Source organism: Gavia stellata, chromosome 19 (genome assembly GCF_030936135.1).
Source record: "Gavia stellata isolate bGavSte3 chromosome 19, bGavSte3.hap2, whole genome shotgun sequence".
NCBI classification, from domain to species: domain Eukaryota; kingdom Metazoa; phylum Chordata; class Aves; order Gaviiformes; family Gaviidae; genus Gavia; species Gavia stellata.
Genome location: NC_082612.1, coordinates 2,633,097 through 2,652,415, shown reverse-complemented (window position 1 = coordinate 2,652,415; position 19,319 = coordinate 2,633,097). Strand labels below are relative to the sequence as shown.

The 19,319-nt window shown below is 48.6% G+C and overlaps 1 protein-coding gene across 1 annotated transcript in view; it reads right to left on the bottom strand.

The window, feature by feature from the left end:
• SHROOM3 (shroom family member 3) overlaps positions 1-19,319 on the bottom strand; it is a 154,808-nt gene that overhangs the window by 11,898 nt on the left and 123,591 nt on the right. The window contains exons 4-6 of the mRNA XM_059826802.1: positions 10,367-10,498; positions 4,096-7,354; positions 946-1,022 (exon numbers count right to left, since the gene is read on the bottom strand). Coding sequence (XP_059682785.1) covers positions 946-1,022; positions 4,096-7,354; positions 10,367-10,498 — 3,468 coding nt within the window. The remainder of the gene's footprint in view (positions 1-945; positions 1,023-4,095; positions 7,355-10,366; positions 10,499-19,319) is intronic.

Below are 19,319 nucleotides of genomic sequence, written 5' to 3'. Positions count from 1 at the left end.
CAAAAATGGCCAGCCAGTCAGAAGTAAGATCCAGATAGGCTAGGAGCCTTCCTCTACTTCTAGCTGACAGCTCCCTGACCCAGAGCTGCATGGTGAAACCTTTGGAAACAGCAGTGTTAACTCCCACCATGACAAAAGAGTGGGATGACATTTACTGCAAGTTTGTGAGAAACAGAGCTCCTTTGTGAATAATTCTTTTAGTCCCTCTTGATGTTTTTTACTGTAATATGAGTTAGCTGCTTGGGCACTCAGAGCTTAGGGCAAGCATCTATTTATTATTTAAATGTAAATACAGCAAGATCAACTTCAGTTCTAGTTAACTTCAAAACAATCCACTGCTAAGTGGATAGTTACATAAGTCCTAATATTATGATGTTTATGCTTACACTTTCCTATTTTTAAAAACATTTCTCTCTTCCCTGTTGCTGAGCAAAATATCCTGCCTGCACCAAGGAAAGCAGCATAAACACAAGCTCCCAATTCAGCAAGATAAATGAAATCTCCCAGTTTTAGTCCATGCAAATGTTCACTCGCTTTTGGGGAGGCAGCACCCTGGACTGGAGAAAACCAGACAGTGTGGGACATCAAGGTATTTTTTTCTTTAGAATCCTTCAGTTATGATAGCGTCTGGATGTGAGCTCTAACAGCAGATCAAACACATTTTGGAAGGTATGTAACTGGAAATTTGCTGCAGAAACATGCTCAAGATGACATAAGGAGGACTTGATAGTGAATTAATGTCTATAGTGGAAAAAAAACCTCACAGCAATTTACTCCTCCAAACTCCGCTGGGCACAGCACACCCAGAACTGTGTCCGTGCAGATGTTTTCTCTAGGTTGTCAAGATCCATCTGTTTACATAGACAATGCATGACAACTGCTGCTAGCAGCAGGATGGCAAGAGCTGACCCTGCAGTGACAAAGGGGTCATTAACATATACTTACCTGGCTCCTGCGCTGACCACATAGAAAGGATCTCTCACCATGGGGCCAAATTCACTGCTTTCCCTTCTCAGCAGGTCCTGGAGTGCAAAGACAGTATTAGCAGTGAGCAGAAAGCAAAACAAAATAACAAAACACTGACGTTTCCTAGTAAGAAGAGAGCACAGCATGTGCCATATACAGACGGGAGGAAAACTCTAGTGTGGCATACCACCCTCCAGCACCCTACTCCTGCTTAGAGGACTTGTCCACCTTTTTCAGGATGAATTGTGGACCAACAGGCAGACTTATTCAGATAAACATTTTTTAAAACCTCTCCGCAAGTTCTTGCCTCTTCTAAAAACATGCTCAACGGTATCAGTGTATCAGTGGGACCTGGGTGTTCACCTCTGTTTTACATGCAAGCAAGAAGCTGAGACATCACTGAAGCAGCCTTAACCAGGGAAGCTAAACAGTGAACAAACTGTGCATAAGCCCAGTGCCAAAACAGGACTGAAAGGCTGCAGAGATGCTGAATGCCACAAAGCTTGGGAACTCCAGCCACAGGCAGAGGTGCTGAAAAGCATCACAAAATCTGGCACTTGGTTCTTTTGAAAACCAAAGCGTAGGAACTATCTCCTCTTTAGGAATTTATGTCATCTAAAACCAGAGAAATTTTGCAGCTGAAATACATTTGTGAATGTGACTCTCTCTGCCCTAGAGTTTCCACCATAGGACACCAGACTATTATGAGACATGAAAGCAAATGCTGAGCCTGCTTTTAACGAGGTTGGTATTTTCTCCCATATGATCTTTCCAGCAGAGAGCATTTCAGTGCCCCCCTTCCCCACACGCTTAGTAATTTGCTTTTTTGGTCAGTGCTGCTGCAGAGGGAGGGTAAGCACAGATCTTGATTTAGGAGTCCGGGAGCTGGGAGATATGCGGGTTGAGACATACTAAAAAAGCAGAGAGGAAGGAAGGCTGAGAATGCATTCTGAAGACCAAGCTAATAATTTCATATGGCTATCAATTTCTTTATATCTTTAAACAAATTCCTACAGTGACATTGCAATGTGATTTATATGCAGCCTGAAAGGAACATTACACACTGTACACAAGGCCCTGAAAAACATACAGTGAGGCAAACAAGCCTGCTGCTAAACTGGAAATAAACATTTCCCACAAAAAATCTGAAAAGGCCAAAAAAATAATCATCCTGTTGCTTTGGCTTTGTCCCCCACTTTTATAGCTGTGGTTTTGTATTGGAGGCAGATCAGAAACAAAAGTAATTAAGAGAGCACTTAAACATATACTTCCCTTTCAAACAGACACTTATGGATTGGTGTATATATTTGAAGTCAAGCATGCTTTCTTGAATTAGGATTTAAGAACAGGATTTTCACAAGTGCCTTACTGCCTATGGGACTAAATCCTCATTCCAGAAGTGGATACAGCTAAATCACGCTGGGAAACAGAAGTAAGGGCTCTCCCCTCTTCTACACTTGAACTAAGACCCTGTGGGAAGGTCCGCACTGCTGTTCATCATCTTCCTCGAGTCAGCTTCCAACAGGCAGAAACTCTGGTTTGGCTGCTGAATGTATGCAAGATTAAAAATCAGCCAATAAGGGGGAAATAAAGATCTTCAGAACTACCCCGTATGTCCCCTGTCCAGGGGCTGGGTAAAAATGAACTAGGACCGCTCATTGTCCAACCTATCATTTAAAAGCACATTTTAGTGATTTTTCTCTTTCTGGATGCCTGTTTCTGTTGCTGCTTTGACTGTTCCAGGAGGCAGAGAAAGAGTCGCAGCTTGGCCTCTACCCTAACTTTCTTAAGGACTCTCCTCTTACTGAATGCAAGACTTCATGATAGGCAAGTGTGACAAAATTGCACAGATGAGCCTAATGCCTGGCTCGTGTGGAAAAATACTGATGATGGCATGAGACAGCAGTGGTTATGGAAATGCATTCCAGTCACTTGATATTCACAAGCTGCTTTTTTAATTCCAGTTAAAAATGTAGTGTGGGATCTGAGGTCTGTCAAGGGACGACATTTAGAATGAAGCACACGAGGTTGGGAGGACAGCTTCTTCCCCTGCACCCCTATTTGGCCTGTTTCCGAGATGCTGCCCAGAGCCTCCTTCACGTTACTTGGCTCGGTACCACTTCATTGCACCTAGATAATCTGTTCTGGGCCAGTAGCAAATGCAAGAAGAGCAGGAGATGTCCTGGATCTCAGCTGCCCCGCAAATATGCAAGTGTCCAAATGCTCACACTAATTGGAGTGAAGAGCCTGTCCACACATTTTGGTTGTCTCCTCCCTCCTCCTGTGATGAATGGAGCCTGGCGTGGAAACGGTGGTGGGGCAGCAGACCCACCGCTGCTGTAAATCCACGCAGCTCGACCAGTTGCGGTTACCTAAATAGGTCTGAACAGATTTCAGCCAGCTGAAGAGCTGGCTTGGGCAGCTGTTCTTTAAGAAGTTAGCCTGTTTCTACTATTTACCATCATCAGAGTCAGTCGAATTCCCCATTTGTGACATCAGTGCAATGTTCCCAACCGCCAAGCAGGGGACATGGAAAGAGCGGCCAGGGTGTCCGCTAAGTTTTCTCTGCAATGTTTCCCTCCAGAGCTGGAGGCAAAACATAATGGTTACATGGCAGTGCCTCCGCTGAGTATTTCCCAGCATTGTCAGGCACAGTGGGAGCCAGGACAATTTCAAGCAGCCTTTAATCTTCTCTACTTTGCACCAGGGAAGTGGGCTAAGGCAGAACAGCAGCAACAGTGTATCACCACCTTAACGGTAGACCCCACCAGAAAGGTGATCAGTGCTTCTCCGATGATGCTGGCAGGTAAGAACAGCACACCTCAGAGCAGCAAGAACACATGCACACTACCAGCATACGCACTGAAATCCCAGCATCTCTGAAATCTCTGAAATAGCCCCAGCAGTAAGAAAGCTGAATAGAAGCAGTACCCCACCAGCAAGCATTTAAAACAGCATCCTGGTAATTTAAATGCAATAAACTGTCTCTATCTCAACATGCATTTAACCTCTCTCTAACCAATGGAGTAAGTGCCGTGACTGAACATCAGCCTGTCTTCTGACATCCCCCCTCTTTCCCTGGTCCAGAGAGCCCTGCTTGCCTGCACCCATGATCCGGTTTCCACATACCTGGTGTTTCTTGTCCGCCGTGGGAGACGATCTGGAACGTATATGCACAGGGACTGTCTGATTGTCGTACCTATCAAGCAAGTCTTCTGCAGACACCGATTTCCCAGATTTCCTAGCAGTGGAGGGTGTTTCAAAGACCTGCTCCTGCTTCCCGTAGCGAGGCTGGCCCTGCATGCCCAGAGGGTCTGTCTGCGTGCCTTTGGTGAGCTCCATTTTGGCTCTGTAATCTCGGCACCTCTCTGTTTTCGGTCGGCTCGTGACTGAGCTGTCCTGGTGCCCTTTCTTTTCATCTCCACTCATGTCGAAGCAGCCCATCAGCCCAGGAGAAAGCGTAGAAGATACCCGTCCTGTCCTGGATATCCGCTCTATGGACTCTCTCCGGCGGTAAAGGTTCTGGTCCTGGAGGGAATTCATGCTGGAGGCGGAGGAAAGGCTCTCGCTGTCTGGGCCACCTGCCTGTAGGTAGGAGCTGTGGGAGCGCTCCTTCAGCAGTCCGACATCTTGCGAGGATGGCCGTCTCCCTGTTTTGCGCTCGATGTAGTCGGCGAGGGCGTTCTGCTGGAGTTGCTTGAGCTCTGGCTTGGAGAGGCTAGCTGTGGAAGAAGCTTTGCCATCCCTTTCGAAGATCTTACGCCGGTCAGCCACCGTATTCTCTGGGAAGACAAAATGGATGCCTTTCTTCTGGAAGGAGAACGGCGATGGCTCCCCATCAGAGATGCCCACCTCGTTCATCTTCTCCGGCTCTGAGTAAGACCGTTTCTTCTGCTCTGCCGTCAGCCGCTTTCGGCCCCCAATGCGCAAGATGTGCTGGGTCTTGGCATAGTCCAGGGTGGAGAAGCTGCCTTCCGTCGGCGTGACGCTGTGCCTTTCCTTCGGGGTGTGGGGAGACGCGGCCATGCTCCTCATGCCCACATGGGCTGAGGCAGGCCTCTGGGCCGTCCTCTTGGGTGCGCTCCCGAACGGGGGGCTGATGCGACGGAAGGAAGTGGCCCGCAGCACCCTGGACTGAGCATCTTTAATGCTGTTCCTGTAGGCCCTGTTAAATAGTGTGTCCAGCTGCGACCCATGGGCATCCTGGACGCTATCCTTCCAGAGGATCTCCTTCTCAGGCTCACCTCCCAGCTGGAACGTGCTTTTACTCCTTGGTAGCTGAGCCGCCCTTATTTGCACGTCATTTTCAGGACACAGGCTGTAGTATTCGCTGGGTCTTGCCTGCTTCACCAAAGCCGCCATCTGCAGCTCTATGGGGCCCCAGTGAGCCTCTTCCAGCTTCCCGTTCCTGGCCGAGAGGCTGGAGACCCTGCCCGGCTCACTGAGCAGCTGGCCGGGCTCGCGGAGCTTGCTGCGCATGTCCTCCAGGCTGTGCGGAGAGCCCCTCGCGCTGGAGGGCTGGCTCGTCCTGCTCGGCCCGTAGTGCTGGCCGAAGCTGGGAATGCCAGCACTCTGGGGGTGGTGAGTGCTTTGCTCTCGCTGCTCAAACTTGCTTACCTTCTCCAGCACTGAGCAGCGGGGCTTGCCGGTGTCTGGTTTGCCATAGGGAAAGCTTTGGGTGTTGCTAGAGCTGAGCCGGCTCCTCCCAAAATCAGAGGTCTTTGGGTGCTGTGGAGAAGGGGGCTCTTCGCACTTTGGCTCGGCAGCACAGAATGGAGTCACGCTCTTGCCCTCGTCCTCCTGCCTCGCAAAGGCCTGTGGGTCCAAATCACTCCACTGTTTGTGCCCCTGTCCCCTGTGATCTTTCTCCTCTTTACTGCTGCTGTTCAAGAAGGACAGTTTGGGGTTGGAGTAACCCTCACCTGGTTGCATCTCTTTTAGCTCGGAGCTGCTTTGCCTCCTGGAGCTCTCCGGGATGTTCTGCAAGGAGGAGAAGCCATATTGCTTGGCATAGCTGTGACCCCACTGGTGGTGAGCAGCAGTGTCTCTCTCGATTATCTGTGCGTTGCCGGTTTTGTCCTCCTGGGATTCAGCTGTCCAGTCGTCTTTGGGCTGGTAATGGGTTTTTCTCTCACTGACATCCCTCGGCTCGGGCTGTGGGGCTTGAAAACTGTGTTTGGAGGCCTGTGCAGTACTTGTGGTCTCTTGGTTGCTGTGTGGTACCTTGTGAAGGGGTAACAACTCCTCCTTTCTCGATGTGGTCAGGCAGACTTCTGGGCCTGCCGTGCTAGGAGGTTTCTGCTGGAGAAGTTTCGCTGCAGCATCGTGCTTTCTCTCAGCTGCAGGGGGCTGGTAGAAGGTGGTTGATCTGTTTGTAGTGCTTTGGTTTCCATTCTCATCAAAGCTCAGGGCGCTGCTGGCTACGGCCTTGTCATAAGAGACTGGAAGAGGTGGAGAGTACCCACTTTCTTTGGCCAGAGCTGGATAAAGCATCCCATTACTGCTTGCAGAAGGCTGGGGCACCTGGGCATAGTGCGGCTCTGGGGAAGGTACTGGGTAGACACCAGTAGGCAGCAGGGGCTGCCCTGGCTGGGCTGGCTGGGAATAGCTCTGCTTGGGCTTCACGGTGGGGCTGCTCTCTGGGCTCTTCTCCACTACGGTGTGCAGATGCCCTTCTCCAAATGGGGTTTTCAGCAGCGGTCCCTGGGATAGGGTGCTGACAAGCAGAGGCCAGGCCCCTTTCGGCTGGGTTCGACCATGCTTGTTCAGATCAAGGCCAGCACATGAGCTGGGCCTCTCGTGATGCCTGATGGCTGCATAGCTGTCGCTGCGAGTGGGAGGCAAGGGGGGTCCCTTGGGAGGCTGGCTCTTGCTGTCCGAGGAGCCCTGGCCTGGCTGCGCCCAGGAGGGAGCTGCGCTGTGCCGGCTGAAGCCATGGAGCATGCCGTGGCTGTGACCGTCCAGCGAGGCCCGGGCCTCGCAGCTCGGAAGCAAAGCAGATGACTTCACCTCATACTCCTCGGAGATCCCTCGCTGGGCATCGTAGACTGTCTTGACGTACCTGATGTCAGCTTGCCTCATCCCCTCCTGCAGGCCGCCTCGGGACTGCATGCTGTCCGTGGAGCAGGAGTGCTCCTTGCTGAATGGAGGAGCGGGATACTCGGGGATGCTAGAGTTGGTAGAGAAGGAGCTGTAGGCAGAGTCTCTCTTGCTGTGGAGGTGGGAGAGCTGGTCGATGCTGTTGGTGGATTTTGCCGGGGACAGGTGACAAGGGTGGTAGCCAGGGGAGGAGTGGTCCAAGCTCTCCATGCTGCCCCGGGAACTGTACTGGTCAGGACTTCTCCTCAGATAGCCATGCTCATAGCCAGAGAGATCGCTGGTTGAGGAGCTGGGGAAGAGCGAGAGAAGAGTAAAACCCCACTGTCAGCAGCGGAGAGGCACAACAACTTATAAATGAGCTCAGAAGCAAGATGTTTAGTTTTGAGAAGTGCAGATGAAAACCCATATTTGGGCCTTACTCCATCCCGTTTGCAGTCATCCCAGTTCACAAAGAGGAACTGCTTGACATTGCAACACATGGCTCTTATTTACCACAGAAGGGTGGGAGGGAAATGCAGACAGAAAGACAGTGCATCTCTGGAGCCAGGGAGGATCAACCCCACCCATCAAACCTATCCAAAGCACTTGGAAAGCTGAATGAGTGCCGACGCCACCGAGGAGGAGGAGAGGAGCATGAGAGGCGTTCTGGGGGGAATCTAATCTCTTTCTTTTTTTCCCATTTCATTTCTTTTTATGGAGATGAAGGCTATGCCCTGGCAGGCTTCCTGGAAATTCAGCTGTCCCAAGGATAGTTTGTTTGCTGAGTGAAACTAAACTGACAAGACAGAGAAGAGATGCATGTGTTTGTGCGTGGAGGCAAGTGGGGGTGCAACAATAGAAACAGTTTAAGGATGCCCCAGGAAGTCTTCACAGCCACCTCCTCACGTAGCTCAGCAGATGCGGGTACACCTTGGCACCTGCTCTGAGATACGTGTGTGTCAAAAGAGGACTTGTGGCCGCCAGAGATATGCCCAAAAAGAAGGATATTCGGAGATCTTTCTGTCCATGAGAAGGGAGCTCCTTGTGCCGGCCACAGTTCTTTTTACATGGTATCCCTCACATGGGGATATCACAAATTTATGTGGAGTTTCCCTGGCTAATCTCTCCTCCCAGACTCAAGCAAATACACCGAGGAATGGGGATTGTAGCCTAACTTCACTTTCCTTCCCTCTGTTCCCAGCTCCCCTCCCTTAGATATCGCTTTCTCTAGTTCCCTGTGCAGCTACACGCACCACCCTGGCAGAGCCACAGGAAAGCACCAGGAAAGGAAAGACTGCTGTCCCATGCAAAGGGCGGCCAGGCAAGGCTCAGAGCTGGAAGCAGGAACGGAGGGGAGCCTGGGTTTGCCAGGGTGCAAGCTGCAGCCTCAACTGGCACAGGGAAAGGCAAGCTCCATTTCTGTGTTCTTTGCTCCCCTGGGATAAAAAAACCCAAACCTGCTCCACACAGTGGGGGAGCTGGGGATGCACAGCAACCCTGGGAATCAAGGAGGCAGCAGGTACGATTCATAACAGCCCCCTCCTTAACAAGTGTCTGCTGAAGAGCCTAAAGCTTGCTGCAGATCATATCCCAGCCACAGTCACTTCCACCCTGCTGGATTAACACCCACAAGCCCAAACGACAGACACAGGGATGAGGAAAGGCAGAAGGAAGTCTGCCTGCCAGGGGAAAAAGCAGCAGCTCTGCAGAGAGATGCAGCATAACAGAGAGACAAGCAGAAAGAGATACAGCAAATCTCAGGATAAAGCTGGTTTACTCATTTAAATACACCACTCTATTTTAGTTTAAAATAAATATCTCCCTGGCAATGCCCAGCGCAGCCCTGGCCAGCTGGCCACTAGATGTTCCCCGTGCTCCTCTTCAAGCACTCAGAAGACAGAGCAGCACTGCCAAAGGCTCTGCCAGGAGCTGTGGCTGGGAAGCAAAGCTCCTCCGTGGGAAATGAATATGCTACAGCATGATCTGTGCTGAAGGCCGGAGACGAACATACATTTTTTTCTGCAACCATCTCCTCACTTTTTTTAATGCTCTGTATTCTTTCTCCTCCCCTCTGCCAAGGCTCAGTCTCGCTTGTAGAAGAAACGATGTTTAAATCCCAGTGGCTATAAGGAGAGTTTCCTGCTCCTGAAACCCTTCTGCCTTTCCAGGGAAAATCCTCCAAGGGCGGAATTTAAACTTGTCCCCCATCAAGCTGCCCCAGGGTTTACCACCAAGAACCTTTTAGGGCTGCTCAGGGTAGCTGAGGGGTATGTCTGCCCTAGGCAGCTCTCTTCCCTGTACTCACCACACTGTGCGGCCTCACAGAAACAGCCCCAACTCGCTGGGACCGCATCACTGCTTCTAATCTGCCTTGGCCATGGTCCATGGCCAAAACCAGAGGCACCTCATATCACCTTCTAGTTTAGTCTTTTTGGGACTGATAAACCGCTGCACTAACTTCTTAGAGAAACAGCCATGCACATACAGTTGTGATAAAGCCGACCCCTGCAGAAAGCAATTGCCAAAACCAGGAAATCCCTTGCTTAACTGCTCTCACCCTGGGAGTATTCTCAGTGATGCACTACTGTTGGCTACTCCTGAGAGCAGCTCAGTTACCTGGATGGGCACAGTTGCCCTGCTACCTACACCCTTTTTTCTTTTTTTTTAATAGACTAATTTTGACTTTGGATTTCTTTTCCTTTGCTGGGGAAACAACCATGCTGCGTTTCTATGTGGGGGCAGTCCACAGCGTGCAGAGCAGGACTCCAGCTCCTGCATTTAGATCCACAGAAAGCTGCATTAATGTCCAGACAGTGGGCTGCCATCTTGGTAGGAAGGGGGATTTTTAAAGCAATTAATTTCCTAGCTGTTAATCACCTCACAGAACACTTCAAGGAAGAAAACATGGCTACTCTACCTGGGTAACCAAACAGGAATTGAAGCCTTCCTAACTCTAATCCTAACCCCGGCTGTTTGTAAACCTGTCCAGCTGTATGGAGGTGACTGGTAACATTTTTCCACCACACCTTTTGTCCCTTTCCTTCACTCCTGTGCTCTAGATTTAGGCCCTGATCTTGTAGTCAGTACCATCAGGACACATCCTCGGGCATAAGGCAGAGGGGCCCCCTGAAGCCAGCATGACACTGGAAACAAGGAAGGACATAGGACTGCAGCACTACTTTAGAGGCGTGCTAGCTTGGGAGCCTGATTTCTACACCCGTGGGAAATATATCAAAACAGGGCAAATGACACTAAATCAAAACCATACACTGCTTTACACCTCTGCCTACGCAGCACAGGACCACAGCTGTGTAGTGCTTACCTGGAGTGGTAGGACTGATGCCAAGGGGTGCCAAGCGTACCCTGAGATATTTGCATCATGCTGGGTTCGGGCTGGTTCTCCGCAAATTTGCTTGAATGCCAGGAGTGAGGTCGGCCTGGAGTTTCACTCCACCTAGGTAAAAGCAGAAGGATTTTGCACATCAGCAACAGGCCAGCTCTTCCAAGGAAGATGAATGTGAAGTAACACCAACAGCCACATTTAAAATTGCTCGTGCTTACTTCTGTTTCACTGCTATGTTCTTGTCTCTTCCAAGTGAATCAAGCAGTAATCACTGTTCCTGACATTCACACAACATGCTCCCCCTCATATTTGTGAGGCAACAGGCATGGGCAGACAAGCGGGTTATCACTGAATGCGGGGGGTCTTCCCCTCTACCTCTCAGCCAGAAAGAAGCCTTTCCCCTCGGGGATGAGCCTGGGGGCCCATTCACCGGGATCAGTTTACAGGCTGGGCTGCATGTGGACTCCCACACGATGCACCAAGCAGGGCGGCTGCATGTGATTCTTACAGATGCTGAAGGAGCACTTTTCTCAAAAGGTTCCCTTCATTTTAAAGTGACGGCTGGCAAAGTCATCTAAAGAATCAAATACCGTGAGGGGGTGGAAGCCTGCACAATGCTGTTTTGATCTCTTCTCAGTGCTGATAAAAATGCAGGAAGAGACGTGACAACCAAGTGCCAGCAATGTGCGTCCCTCGCATCCCCCAGGGCCTCGCAGCCGGCCAGCTGTCCCCCTGCAGCATGTGAGCCTGGGTGTGTCCCCCGGCCCGGCACGGCTGGCCTTCGGTTGCTTCACTCACCAACGCTACGGAAGGCCTCCATCAGCTCTTAGGAGAAAAAAAACCACTGACAACCTTATTTAAAGCACATAATGGTGCAATGGAAAGACAAAGCAGGGGATTAGCGATCAAGTACCCTGAACATGCCGCACAGACTCTCCTTCGCCCCGGCCTTTGCGCTTGTCCTTAATCCTCCCTCTGCTTTCCACGGGGGATCTCTCCCCCTGCTCTAGCACTGATCTCTGCAGCTTCTCACTCTTCCTGTGAGAACGAGGAGCAGCACTGGACCTGTGTACCGCTGAAGTCCCAAATGTGACAGGCTGCAGGACAACCTTGACTACCTATAGAGCATAAATGGAAGAGGAGGATATGACGCATCTTTAAAGCCTTTGTCTCACTGAAAATTTCACAGCACAGCACGTCCTGAATAAGTCAGTAAACAGATTAAAATGCCCTCTGCAGATGTAAACCAGACACCGAAAGAGGACTCTCCTAGTACCGCCTAAGATTGTCAAAAGAAATGATACAGGAAAATGTACAACGTAAATAATGATTGTTAGGGTCAGATCCTTTACTAGCACCAGCTGATGTTCTGCGACATGGAAAAGCATTGGCAGAAAGTGAGAGGTAGAACCATTTCACCAACAGGTTTTCCATACAGATTTCAGAAGCACAGGTCATTCTCTTATCATCAGCTAAAAGAAGAAAGAAAAAGGGACGTTCTTTTCCTTTTAACATTTGTTGTGACGGGACTGTCCTAAGGAAAGCTGAACTGGAGGTTTACAGAGGGCGAGCTGAACGAAGCACCGCTTTACTATTACATGTGTAGGTGTATTTAAAACAGAGCTCTTTTGTTAAGCTCCTTGCTCAGAGAAACAAGAAAGCTGAACACTGCCAGATGGGAAGTTGACAAAACTGTTTATTAAGAATAACTCGCATTCTTGCCTTTTCCGTTGCAGAGATTCAAAGACTCTCTTTGTACTTTCGAGTCGTACGAGCCCCCAGCATTATTTTTTTGCTTGGGAAAGCACACGGAATGATCACAAGCAAAGCATGTTATCCCTTGATTTGATCAGTAAAAAGCTGCAAGGGAGCAACATAGCCAATCTTCTGAGCCATAGGTATTTGAAACCCTTTTGGTCGATACCCTTGTAATAATACAACACGTGGACAGCGAAGCTGTGAATTTAAGTCAGAAGACATGCCGTACCAGCTCAGTGCGGGATAACCTTGCATTGTTTCCCCACCTACCTGATCCTGGAAACATGGATTAAGGGTAACCGAATCTTAGCCGAGCTTAAGCCAAGAGAGGAAGCGCTGCAGTACACATGATCTCCAGCTCATGTTGCAGACTCATGCAGGTGATCTCCAAGGAGGCGGCAGGATGGAAGTATGGAGGGTCTCTGCGCACACACATGCACTGAAAGGCAGACAACAGGGAGCCTGATCCAGTCTCCACTGACTCAACTGAAAGACTCTCCTTGAGATGGGGTTCTGAGGTTGTAAAAGAAAAGCACAGCTGACGCTGCCGGTGCCTGTATGTGGGTGTTCAGGGAACGCCGAGAAGTTCCTAGCTTCAGCCTTCCGTAACACCTGAAAATAGCACCTTGCTTCACCCTACTTCCTTAAGCTTGGTTTATAATTATTATTGCCTAATTAGGGAAAAGGACTGGAACTGGAGTGCAACACGACAGTGAGCACCACAGTGTCTACAGGAGAACAGCTATCTCCTGTTACAGATGGAGCAGGAGCTGAACATGGTTAATCTGCCAATTTTTCAACAGCTTTCAGTTACACTTGCTTTACTGCAGAGCACAACTTTCAGGAAGCAGTGAAAACCAGTGCAAGATTAAACTCTTTTTGGCAAGTGGGGCAGAACTGTTTTTGTAAAGCCCACGTCAGATCCTGATTCATCCCAGACACACTGGCTGAGTGATAAAACTTGCAAATGCAGCAGCTAATTGCTGACTTGAGTGAAGACAAATAAATCATTAGATCTTTAACTAGTATAAATTTGGTGTAGCTCAGTTGCCTTCAACAAAACCAGGAGCAACAGCTGACATTTTGCTCCAGGAGGTTGTAGGATTTCAAAATACAGAACTGGAATAATAACAACAACAGTAACAACAGCAATAACAAAATGACCTCATCCCCTTATCCTTTATCCTAGTTCCTCAAGGGCTGCACCTGTACCGTACTTGCGAAAGCATCTGGACAACCTTATTACTAAGAAATCCTCCACTTCAGATAATGGAGAAAGTGATCCCTCTGTTGTAAATGCCAAGGCTGGAAAAGAGACTCCCGGTTCCTCATGGACACCTCCAGTGATCAGATAACTCGGGCATCCAGGTCAGGCTGGCATCATGACAAATGCCTTGGAGCGAAGATACCCGGAGAAGTCAGTGGACCTTGATGCAACGCTGGCATCTAAATAGGCTCCATGGCAGCTGTAACACTGATTACATACCAGATACTGCCAAATTCACACTGTAAACTGGAAGACCAAAGGGAAAAGAATAGTCTTTAATCTTGTCCAGCTGCTGTTATCTGGGTGCTCCTTGTTGCTAGACTAGTCACAGCATTTTCAGACAGAAACGTGACTGGCACATTAGCAGTCTCCTCTAACGCAGTCTGGCAAAGGCTTGATGCAGTCTGGGCTGCAAGGACCATACTGACATTTCTGAGGCCCTTTACTGTTAATAGATCTATAGCTCTCTCTTATTAGGAAGAGCTGAGCATGTTCTTCTCTGTAATCTCTGTAGATTATTTTTATGCTTTCTATGCAAAACAGTAATGGAACTTTATAAAGATACCTTGGCACTAACTCTAAAAATGAATCAGCACCTAAAGAACAGCCATCTAAAGCTTTCTTCACAGTATAAGTGAAAGGTTGATTTATCTTTTTCCCAAGGTTACAAACTAAAACTATACAGAACAATGTATTCAGTCTAATTTCTGTTCTTTACATACTGTTCCATACCACTGCCAGAGTACATGCACAACCCGAGCGCTTTGCAACTCAAATGTACTCCAGCCCAGTATCCTCCAACAGCGCACAGATACTTGAGTGCAAAAAGCCCCATCTTTAACCAAAGCAAACAACCTAGCATCTTCAAATTGCCATTTGCATTTTTTCTACATTTGCCTAGAAAAGTTTCCCTTTTCCTAAACCTCCAAGTGGAGCAGTTTTGGGGGGGAAAAAAAAAAAAAAGAGAAAAAAATGTTCAAATAAGCCCTTAAGACTCCTCTGCTCCAGGTTTCCAACAGCGGCCTCCAGGCTGCCAGCAGCCAGCGGCACACTTTGGCTGAGGCCGAGGAGCAAAGCAATACTGACCGCTGCTGCCGCGACAAGAACTGCAGGTGGACGACTGTCATTACGCCCAGTTTATGGGACCGGTTTCTATGTTGAGATGAGAAGCAGGAAGGAAGCAGTTCCCTCCCCTCACATGCCATATCCTGGTCTTTCACGGAGCAGGATCCTGGGGCATATCACGGGAGGTACTTGCTGTGCAGATTAGATGTAGCGTGAGAATATCAAGGCAAGCTGCTGAAGCTAGAAGAGAAGGATTTCACAAGGAAAGCACTTTCTCTTAGGAAACACAGACTATATTCTATCCTTGCAGACAATACCAGGATGTAACAGCCTTTTAGAAAGCTAATGAGTGACAGGCAGGGAGGGGATGTTGTGGCTGATCAGTTAGCAATTCAGAGTCATCAATGCCCCAGTAAACTGATGTGTTTCTACTGCAACACACCCACAGAGCTTGCGGGGAGTTAAGTTTTCATCAGTCTCATGTCTGGCAAACACATCATCCAAGACAGCTGAATAGAGCCTATTTGTGAACAATTCTTCTTCTATCCCTGACCTTGTGCTCATTTTTTCTCTGATCCAGCAAGCTTCAAAATCCTCCTCAGCAGAGATGGGGAATGCTGAAGATAAAAGCAGCAAAACCTTTCAAGAAAAGCATCTCTCCCCAAGGAGCAGAATCCACCTGCGGATCCCAGGCAGGAGCAGTAGTCACCGGGACACATTCTCCATGACCTGCAGGGATGGTTTTGACCAGCTGCTGGTGTTAACGTGCCCAAGAAAGATGGGAGGAAATAGAGAAGAGACCTAAGGCCAAGAGGGTCACTCTGTGCCATTGCAGACAACCGCAATCCCTGTGGATGTGCTTCCTCCCAGCAGCCGTGTGGCCCAGGTGGCTGTGTGGGAGGTTGCTGGAGCTGGAAGGGATAGCCATGGCCTGGTGTGTTCAGCTGGGGAGGTGGGAAGGAACGGGGGCCCTGCAGCTGAGACCCTCCTCCCATAGACGAGAAGAAAGATTTGGATGCAAGTGCAAAGCTTGTGCCTCTTGAATCTGATCTCAGGCACTGAGACACAAGACAGAAAGCCATGAAAGCAGCTGCCCATCCTTACCACGTCATCCTTGCAGTGGTTAAGCTTTCAAGCTAGTGATATTTCTAAACTAACAAAAAGTATGTGGCAGAGGTAGTATGTCCTGAGTTGTACCCCACTGCACGGTGCAGTAGGCTCTTCCTATATGGAGAGATCCTGATCATAGCGGTTCATGTGTACCCTCCCAGGGCAACTGCGTACCTGCATAAACGCAAAGCATAAGCAACAATCTGAATTTTCACTGCTGCAGACCTGTCTCCAAGATGGCCACATCTAAAAGGAGCACTAGCATAACAAGGATATATTCTACAGACATCCTAACGTACTGCTGCAGTCCCTATGCCTAGCTATTAAGCAGGAGATGAAGGCAAAACTAAAGCACTCAGAAGCCTATTAGGATTTCAAGAGAGCGAGGCCACAATCTACTCAAAGCAATGTCGCTCTTAATTAAGGTTCAGTCATGGTTCTAAAAATAAGCATAACAGACGAGGCCAATTAGAAAGAGGTCGGACCATAATGGCATCAGCTTGATGTGTCTTTCACTGAATCTCACAGAGCCCTTCTGGTAAATTCTGGGCAGGAGAGATCTCCAGTGAGCTCTGTCCCTTCACAATTTTGACTAAAAAGAAGGACAACTCGTTAGAAAGACCTGAAGCATATGAAATGATACTTCATGTCATGGATCTTGGGCAAGAGTGTCTCCTCACCTATAAAGGAAAGGGAGAGTCACACCCCCCACCCCTCTTTATGCTCAGATTAAAACTTTCCCTAAGTAAAAAACACACCGAAAAACCCCTCACGTCAGAACACTTAGGTGAAATGTGTGAATATTCTTATACCGGTACACAACCTTCTTTTCCACCATATGTTAATCTCTGCAAATTCTAGAGGACAACTCCCCACACAGGGAACCCCCTCAGAGTATCTCAAGAGTTTTTAGCAGTCTCAGTCTTAGACAAAAAAAAAAAAAAAGAAAAAACCTTGAGAAAAATACCCCAGCCAAGTTCAGGGCTCTACATCAGACCAGTCCAGCCACATTTCTCTCTCCGGCCCCTTTCCCAGTGGCATAGGCAGATGTCGTGATTGTGTGTTGTTTCCAGTTAACATGTCAGATGCTATTTGTTTTTTTCCTTTGATGAGCACCACTTGGGATGTCTGGGTTGCATCAGACCAGGCCCTGAGTGCCACATCAGAACTGGGAGAGAGGTATTGAGCTCACTAAAGTCTCTCTGGGCCGAGGAAGCAGAGAATCAGAGGCTTCTGCTCTGATTTCCTGCCATTACCATCGCCAACTCTTCGGGAGAAACTCCCCACCACTCCAGTGGAAAGAAAAGCCCTGTGTGAAAGCAGAGATGACAACCACGTGTGTGGATGTACATAGAGATTTTTTTCTCCTGTTCTTCTCAACTCCACATGCAGGAAACAGCCTGTCTCTCTTCCTCCTCTTCTCTCCCTAGCACCAAAAGCAGGCAGAGAAGAACGGTGCAGAAAGATTATTTTGTGGGTGGGAATGACCAAGGGCACAGCAATATTCATCATGCTGCCTTCGGTAAGGCACAGGGTGTGGATGGCTGAGGATACTTGAAAGCATCAAGTACTGCAGCAAAATTTGCCAGAGTTTGCAGGAGACCAAAGATGGCTTTTCTTGAAAGAAATGCTCTCCGCCCCAGGCTGCAGAAGGAAGTGCTGGGATCGCTCAGAGGTGATGGCAGCTGTGAGCAACGGTCGCTCCTTAGTTGAACTCAGGAACAGTCAAACATTGTAATTAATGATCATTGGTCTTGCACGTCACACCTCTGTGTTATCACACTTCTTCGGTAACCCCCAGGCTGTCTTATACAAGAAAGGGGTATTTATCCATTTTCCAGAAAAGGAAACAAAGGCCCCAAGAGGTGAAGTGACTTGCATAAAATCACCCAACGGGCCTACCGCAGAGAACAGTGCTACGAACTGGGCCGTGCACTGCTGCTTCATCTTCCCTTTGCCCAAGCATATGTCTGACAGGCAATATTTAGATTGAGGACTTTGCCCTAACACAAAGAAAGGGTCCCACTGACATTCCCTGACACTAACCAGACAACAGGCTTGAACAGGAACAGCGGGGCTTTGGTTATTCGTGTGAGAGGTGATGTATACAAGCTTCAGTCTTGTTGATTCCTGGACTCAAGGACTTTGTCCTACTGGGAACTTTTGACAGCTTTCTTTTTTAAAGGAAGCGTTATTACCAAGCAACATGATAAGTATGATTTAAATTGCAAAATAAAGAGTATTTCGTATCTCTATTTTGAGAAAGTACTTGCCGCCAGGCTAGTCCATCTGCGCCTTTCACACAGGACTGCGGCTTAGACATGTGGAAGACGAGACAGCCTCCTGCCTGGTACTTAGAGCATGTGTAGGCTAGAATGAGGAGCTGCTGAGCACTGGATTAAAGACCCTCTGCAATCTTCCTCCTCTTCTACAATTTTACTGTTTTCTTTGCTGGAAAAAGAGTAAGAAAGAACAGACGTGGAAAAGAGACAGCTGACTAACTTGCAGTCTTTGAGAAGGACCCTATTATTTCCTGTCTTCTCCAGGCATTCACATCATGTCTCAGAGCACGGGCAGAAAATCTCAGCAGCCAGATCCTACAGTGGCTTACCCTGCCCATGGCTTTGCAGAAGTCACAGAGCTGCACTGATTTATCCATATTGACGAATTGGCCCAACGGTCTTAATTCAAATAATTTTTCCTCATTCTTCTCCAGTCAGTAAATTAGTTAAAAAGACAGAAAAACAAGCATAGCTTAGATTCTTTCGCACCCTGATATCAAACACACAGCAACTTGCAACAGGAGAGACTTAGAAACAATGGAAGGAATGTGTTTTCTCAGTCTCATTCGGTGCTTAGGAAGAACTCGGTTGCTGGCAGCAGAAACGCTGCCCTGTGAGCCTGATTATCCAAACGTAATGTGGACAATGAGTCACGGCAGGTAACCAAGGGGATTTTCAGGGCAAGCGTTTCAGACAGTAGCTGGGTTCTCCTCTGAGTTACAGGGCTACAAATCACAGGCAACGCTAATAAACTCAACACCAAAGTGCTAATGCAGAAATGATAAATGGGAAGGAAGAACAAGGTCCTTTAGTTGTGTGTGCTCAATGTATGTATGTACATACATACATTCATGGGGGGCGGGATCTGTTCCCAAACAGACTGCTTGCTGAGGTACTGCAAGAAAAAAAAAAATGGTAAAGGGTACCAAAGGGAGTTTAAACTTCAAGCTAGTCAGGTGAACTCGTGATTCCCTTCCATCTGGGAATTCACCTTCCCACTGTTCCTGCAGAGAGTGGGTGGGACAGGCAGCCTTCCTTGAGTATCTCACAGGGACTTACACCAGTGGGGAGAGTGAAAGAGCAAATACGCAGTGATCTAACACAATTCCAGCCACAGAACCGCTAACAAACCTGTCCTCTCCCTCAGGGAAACTTTTAATCACTTTGGTCATAAACATTTTTTTGGTGAAAGACACCCCTGCGTCTGGGTTTCTAGACCTAATTCTTCCCTCCTTCTCATCTCAGATTGCCCTTTGCCGACAGGTAGAGCTGTAGTAACGTGGCTGCACTGGCTGGCAATACCACCCTCGCCTTGTTTATTTTGCGCAGCGGAGGAAATGAGGCAAGCTTCAGTGAGCAATTGTTGAGTGTACACCCGGGAGGGTGAACTGCAGACTGGTGCCGTGCTGCTGCTTTCCATAGATGCTCAACTGCAACACCTGAGAAACCA